Source organism: Hevea brasiliensis, chromosome 14, assembly GCF_030052815.1.
Source record: "Hevea brasiliensis isolate MT/VB/25A 57/8 chromosome 14, ASM3005281v1, whole genome shotgun sequence".
NCBI lineage: Eukaryota > Viridiplantae > Streptophyta > Magnoliopsida > Malpighiales > Euphorbiaceae > Hevea > Hevea brasiliensis.
This window is the reverse complement of record NC_079506.1, coordinates 20478244-20485580: the sequence shown is the minus strand read 5'-3', so window position 1 is coordinate 20485580 and position 7337 is coordinate 20478244. Positions and strand designations below refer to the sequence as shown.

The window sequence follows — 7337 nt, the reverse complement described above, 5'->3', positions numbered from 1 at the left end:
CTATTACCTTGCCTAAAAACTCAAAAATTCAATCTAAAATAGAAAAGTCATTTCAAGGACAAAGCACTTCTCTTCGAGAGTTAATATAGAATCATAAATCAAGCTTATGAGAACAAATTTTATTTTATTTATTTTATTTTTTTAATTTTTTTTATTATTATTTTTTTTTCTTAACAATTAAAAAGATTGCAGCAATAAATTTCTCCTCCCCCACACTTAAAACTTATATTGTCCCCAATGTAAAGCCCAAATGAAAAAGAAAAGAAAAAAAATGCTAGAAAATAAAATAAAATAAGGGAAAGAAAACAAATCTGATTGTGGCTAACAAGCCACCCATGGGTTGCCTCCCAAGAAGCGCCTTTGTTTAACGTAGTTAGCTCGACATGGTAAAACTCCTTAATCCACTGAATGCTTCTGAAACCCCTCATAAAATGGCTTGAGTTCATGACCGTTGACCTTGAACACTTTGTTAGTTCCTAAACATTGAATTTCAACTGCACCATAAGGAAACACATTAGTAACAACAAAGGGTCCAATCCAACGAGAACGCAACTTACCAGGCATTAGCTTCAATCTAGAATTATACAATAAAACTTTTTGTCCAATCATAAACTACTTCCTTATTTTGTCATGGAATGCCTTTGTTTTTTTCTTTATAGATCCTAGAATTCTCATAAGCCTTAAGGCGAATTTCCTCTAATTTATGCAAATGTGATTTTCTTTCTAACTCATCCTCCATGCTTAACTCAAAATTATCCTGCACATATGTATCAACAACATCAATAGAAAAGACAGAATGATTATCAGCAGGATATTTCATAGCATCAAAGATATTAAATTTGACAGTCTCTCCATCAAACTTCATAGTTAAGGTACCCTCATCCACATCAATTTTTGTCTTGGCAGTTTTTAGGAAAGGTCTTCCAAACAAAATCAAAGCTGAATTTGATGAGAGAGCACTATCATCCTCCATATCCAGAATGTAAAAATCTGCAGGAAAAATCAATCCTCCAACCTGCACCAACACATCCTCAACTACTCCCAATGGGTAAGCATTAGAACGATCAGCTAACTGAATAATGACACTGGTTTCTTTCAAAGGACCCAAATTTAAAGTTTGAAAAACTGAATTTGACATAACATTAATAGATGCTCCTAAATCTGCCATTGCACTTTCAAATTTAGAATCACCTATTCTGCAGGGAATAGAAAACGAACCTGGATCCTTACACGTAGGGGGTAATTTTCGCTGAATTAATGCTGACACATTTTCCCCCACACTGATCTTCTCATTATTCCTCAACTTGTGCTTTGTAGTGCATAATTCCTTAAGGAATTTAGCATACCTAGGAACTTGTTTGATCACATCAAGTAAAGGTATATTCACTTCCACCTTTCTGAAAGTCTCCAAAATTTTTTTCTCTTGTTTTTCTTTCTTATTTTTAACCAACCTGCATGGAAATGGAGGAAGAACAGAATTATTAACCTTATTCAATTTATGTTTAGTATTTACCTCAACTTCAAGAACTTCAGACTCTTTTGCTCCTTGCTTCTTCTTTTTTATTGGCTCATGTGGAGTCTGATTATCAACTTCTTTCCCACTTCGCAATAGTATTGCACTTGCATTTTCTCTAGGATTCATGAATGTTTGTGATGGAAGCTTTCCAGAACCTTGAGCTTCCAGTTTACTCACAGATGAAGCTAACTGACCAATCTGCCTCTCTATGTTTTGAATGCTATTTCTGGTTTCCTGTTGAAACTATTGGGTATTGTTAGCCAAAACCTTAACAATTTCATCAAGTGACATACCTTGATTTTGAGGGAGGCGGAGGTGCTTGATTCACTTGTCTCTGCTGCTGATATCAGTTTTGCACCAGTTGATTCCCATAACTCATATTAGGATGATCTCGCCATCCTGGATTATAAGTATTGGAAAGGGATCATACCTGTGTTGTAACGGCCCGGCCCACTAGTGATATTGTCCGCTTTGGGCCGAAGTCCTCACGGTTTTAAAACGTGTCACTAGGAGTTACGAACCACCAACTTATAAATCCAGCATCTCTCTCGTGTTTTGCCGATGTGGGATTTGCCTAGGGTGTTACAATCCACCCCCCTTATGGAACTCAGCGTCCTCGCTGAGGTTTGCCCCACCATCGCTCAAGGTTGCACGCGGAGTGGCTCTGATACCACAAATGTGACGGCCCGGCCCACTAGTGATATTGTCCACTCTGGGCTGAAGCCCTTATGGTTTTAAAACGCGTCACTAGGGGTTACGAACCGTCAACTTATAAACCCAGCATCTCTCCCGTGTTCTGCCGATGTGGGATTTGCCTAGGGTGTTACACCTGCACCTGCTCCTAGTCGGGGGCGAAGTAGTATAAGAGCAGAGTCATCTCAAGGTACTATGAGTAGGGCACAGCAGGCCTTCTATGAATAGATGACACAGCTACTCTGTCAGGTTACTGGAGCTATGCCTCAGCCACAGCCGCCTCCACCTCCACAGTCACAACCACCTCCACCACTACCACCACCAATACAGCCACCACCGCCCCCACAACCACAACCTGTACACAGATCTCCACTAGAAAGACTGTGGAAGTATGGGGTAGTTGACTTCAGAGGTAAGAGAGATGATGATCCAGCCGTAGCAGAGTATTGGTTGGAGAGGACAGAGAGGGTATTGCAGTAGTTGCACTGCACCCCAGAGCAGCAGTTGGAGTGTGCTCTGTCACTGCTATAGGAGGATGCATATAGATGGTGGGTGACAGTATCTAGAGTGCTATAGCTTGCACAGATCACCTAGGAGTTCTTTCTGGCTGAATTCAGAAAGAAATACATCAGTCATGTGTACTTGGAGGCCAGAAGGAGAGAATTCCTAGCACTGAGACAGAGGCAGCTGACAGTCTCCGAATATGAGTGGGAATTCGTGAGACTCAGCGGATATGCATTGGAGTTGATGCCCACAGAAACTAATAAATGTAGAAGGTTTGAGGACAGACTGAATGACAACATAAAGTTGATAGTGACATCCCACCACTTCAGTGATTTCTCTCTGTTGGTAGCATCAGCCCTTGATGTGGAGAGAGTCAGAAATGAAGAGCACTCCAAAAAGGATAGGCAACGCAAGAGGGGTTCTGGATCCGGTCAGTCCGGTTTAGCAAACACGGGTAGTAAGAGGCCCAAGGAGTCTCAGGGTCAGACTCAGGGTCGAGGCAAGAAGCAGAAGTCTCGGTTTGCTCCAATGAGAGGAGGAGGACAGTCTAGTGCATCAGTGGGTAGTTCACCTGGTATTCTTTTTCAAGAAAAGGAAATTCTTTTTCAGGAATTGCATTTCATTTTTATTTATGGATTTAACCATGAATTATTCAAACAACCTATTGTCAGCTGAGTAGATATGGTCAGAGAAACACTCTTGAAAATTGACTGGCCTTCCATTTTCATCGTCCTATATCTCCAACTCAATAGTTTATTAAATCCAAAGAGATGTGGACAGATTCCATATATAGATTGGAAAGTCAAGTCTAACAAGGGAGTACATTAATAATCTTCTCTCATTTGCTCCTCATATTTTTCTTGATCTTGACAACACTTTTAACCTTACTTGAAAATTTGTATTCATCTGTTCAACTCCCAAATTTTACAAGCTATGTTTGACCACTTTGCCAATTTAATTAGTCATACTTTTGGAGAGTTTTTTTTTTTTTTTATTTTTTCTGCAATCTTTTGACCAACTGAACCTATAAGGGGCACCAACATTTGCTTCATGTACAGCATAGCTTGCAAGTTCAAAACTCAAGCACTCACCACCCGTAAAACAGAGAAAAAGTCCCTTTCTTTTTACACTTCAACATTGGTTTTGCTCAATCCTTGGCGATGGAATATCAATATATAATTGGAGGAATTCTAGCTTTTATTTTGGGTTTTGTACTGTGGCATAGATCGACAAGAATGAAGAAAACTAAAGAATCAAGGGAAAATGTCAGAGATGAAGTTGTGAAGAGCTCAGAACAAGTGTTATACCAGTCGGAGAATGCCATGAATACTAATATTATTATAGTTGGAGCAGGTGTTGTTGGGTCAGCTCTTGCTTACACTCTTGGCAAGGTGAATCTAATCTTCTCTCTTTACTTTAGATGGCAATGTATAGCATGATAAAAATTCACAAAATTAGCAACCCATCAAACAGATATTAACATTTAAACCAAGTTTACAGTAAATAATAATAATAATAATAATAATAATAATAATAATAATAATAATAATAATAATAATAATAATAATAATAATAATAATAATAATAATAATAATAATAATCTCTTTTCCTTCCTTCAATTTGCAGGATGGACGGAGAGTGCATGTGATTGAAAGAAACCTCACTCTGCCTGACAGAATTGTTGGAGAACTTCTGCAACCTGGGGGTTACCTAAAATTAATTGAGTTGGGCCTAGAAGGTGAGTAAGAAATTATTATTATTATAATCTTTTATGGATTGTTGAATCAGTGTGAATTCCATCAATCTTTCCATCTTGGTCATCTATCATTCAACTTTTACTCTAATTCTTAACATGCATGCTTGTTGCAGATTGTGTAGAAGAAATTGATGCTCAACAGGTATTTGGATATGCTCTTTACAAAAATGGGAGAAGTACTAAACTATCATATCCCTTGCAAAACTTCGATCAAGATGTGGCTGGAAGAAGTTTTCACAACGGACGTTTCATTCAAAGAATGCGCGAAAAAGCTGCATCTTTACCTAAGTAATAATCTTCTTTCTCCCACAGTTACTTCCTTCACTTTGCCATGCCTTTCATGTTCCAAATTATTGAATTCATGCTGCATAATTAAGAACATCACTTTATTACTTTCAACAGCTCATATATGTTCCTTTATTTTCATTGTAGTGTAAGACTGGAGGAAGGGACAGTAACAGCCCTACTTGAAGTGGAGGGGACAGTCAAGGGTGTGCAGTACAAAACTAAAATTGGTCAAGAACTTACTACTTATGCTCCACTCACAATAGTATGCTATGGATGCTTCTCAAATTTGCGACGCTCTCTCTGCAATCTAAGGTAAAGATTATGTTTCAACTAGGAAACAAAAACTTCTTTCTGAACTTCATTGATAGATTCCTAAATGTGTAGGTGTTTTCTATTTCATGAGTTTTAAGTGAAATTTGGAAACTTTATGTTTATACAGGTTGATATCCCCTCTTGTTTTGTGGCATTGATCATAAAGAATTGTGAACTTCCATACCCAAATCACGGACATGTTATTCTGGCAGACCCTTTCATGGCTATTGATTCCACCGAAAATTAATTTAATTGAAATTACCAGCTATAAAATATTTTTTGCAGTAAGTGGTAAATCAAGGTCAAATCCTAGAGACTGGATTATTAAATTTCGTGCGCTTGTGTAATGAAAAAAGAAACAAAGGTTGGGGGGGGTGGGTAATTCGCAATCCAAAGAAGAATTCAAAAATCAAAAATTAAGATCTAAAATTAAATGAGAAAATCTCAAATTAAAAAAACTTCAGTGCAAGGTAATTCACATTCTAATGCATTGATTCGATCATAGACAAAAGAAATACAATTATATCTTATTGAATACTTAACATAGATTTACCAAACAGCGAGGTAAACCCCTGACTTCCCTATACTTATCAATTCGAGCCCAGCACTCTTATTGACTCTAATTATTAACTGAATTGGTATTAAGCAATCCTCATCAAATTAATAACTGCTTTAAGAATAGGAAGTAGTTAAGCTGAATAACAATTTATAAAGCATAAATCATTTAATTCACCCTATTGTTTCCTTAGGTTATTATCAAAAACTGGGATCATAGTCAATAAAACCAAATTGCCACTCATGTTCAATCTTACACAACATTTACGAATTATGAAGATGAACTAGCAATTGATCTCATCAAACAATTAACTAATAGGCCTTTTTAGCAAATCATTCAATAGATCAAAGACAAAGAAATCAGAAAATAATAGATATTCAAAAAGACAAATTAAATTAAGAACTTGATCTCACAAATCATACATAAGAACTAGAATTTCTTGGACTGAATTAAAAACCTAGCCACTCATATTCATGGCTTAAAGAAAAATAAAGAAGAAATCTAAAAAGAGAATGGAGAATGAAGGCTTCAATAGAGAGTGAAGGTCTGAATTGGATGTGTCTTAGCTGCTGCCCAAAGACATATTTATAATAAAAAACCAAATCCCAAAGATAGGAACCAAACTAGAAAAAATTTTGAAATTCAAAAGACAGATTTTTAGTGTAACGGCCCGGCCCACTAGTGATATTGTCCGCTTTGGGCCGAAGCCCTCACGGTTTTAAAACGCGTCGCTAGGGGTTACGAACCGCCAACTTATAAACCCAGCATCTCTCCCGTGTTTTGTCGATGTGGGATTTGCCTAGGTGTTACTGTAACACCCTAGGCAAATCCCACATCGATAAAACACGGGAGAGATATTGGGTTTATAAGTTGGTGGTTCGTAACCCCTATTAACGCGTTTTAAAACCGTGAGGGCTTCGGCCCAGAGCAGACAATATCACTAGTGGGCCGGGCTATTACATTTGTGGTATCAGAGCCGCTCCGCGTGCAACCTTGAACGATGGTGGGGCAAACCTCAGCGAGGACGCTGAGTCCCATAAGGGGGGTGGATTGTAACTGTAACACCTAGGCAAATCCCACATCGACAAAACACGGGAGAGATGCTGAGTTTATAAGTTGGCGGTTCGTAACCACTAGCGATGCGTTTTAAAACCATGAGGGCTTCGACCCAAAGCGGACAATATCCCTAGTGGGCCGGGCCATTACATTTGTGGTATCAGAGCCGCTTCGCGTGCAACCTTGAGCGATGGTGGGGCAAACCTCAGCGAGGGCGCTGAGTCCCATAAGGGGGGTGGATTGTAACACCCTAGGCAAATCCCACATCAACAAAACACGGGAGAGATGCTGGGTTTATAAGTTGTGGTTCATAACCCCTATTGACGTGTTTTAAAACCGTGAGGGCTTCGGCCCAGAGCGGACAATATCACTAGTGGGCCGGGCTATTACATTCAGCCTGCATTCACATCTCTGAAATCAAGGCCAATTTTCAGTGCCTTCCTTTTCGAATCTGTCTCTGCCCTCTTCAGAAAAGTTGTAACCCTATTTCTTAGCTTTCCAACGGGTACTCATTTGCCCAAATCCGAGGTCTACAGCCCAAGTTATGGCCCAAAAATAGGGACTGGTTCAAACGGACGGTCAAGCCCATAGTGACGACTTCATTGCCGTTTTTGACAATTAAAATGGTCTCATCTCATGTCCAGCCCTTCAGAGAA

General features: G+C 38.8%; 1 protein-coding gene across 1 annotated transcript; it reads left to right on the top strand.

Annotated features, from left to right (window-relative positions):
* Positions 1-2437: 2437 nt before the first annotated feature.
* LOC110672215 (squalene monooxygenase SE1-like) lies at positions 2438-5316 on the top strand. The gene is made up of 6 exons (XM_058134412.1): positions 2438-2652; positions 3939-4104; positions 4340-4451; positions 4583-4757; positions 4902-5019; positions 5197-5316. The coding sequence occupies exons 1-6, from the start codon at positions 2438-2440 to the stop codon at positions 5314-5316; spliced, it is 906 nt and encodes a 301-aa protein (XP_057990395.1).
* The last annotated feature ends 2021 nt before the right edge of the window (positions 5317-7337 follow it).

Coding starts and splice junctions, on each gene's coding strand:
- LOC110672215 (XM_058134412.1), top strand. CDS start 2,438: ATGACACAGCTACTCTGTCAGGTTACTGGAGCTATGCCTCAGCCACAG. Junction 4,758..4,901: donor AAAGCTGCATCTTTACCTAA/GTAATAATCTTC, acceptor TTTTCATTGTAG/TGTAAGACTGGAGGAAGGGA. Junction 5,020..5,196: donor CTTATGCTCCACTCACAATA/GTATGCTATGGA, acceptor ATGTTTATACAG/GTTGATATCCCCTCTTGTTT.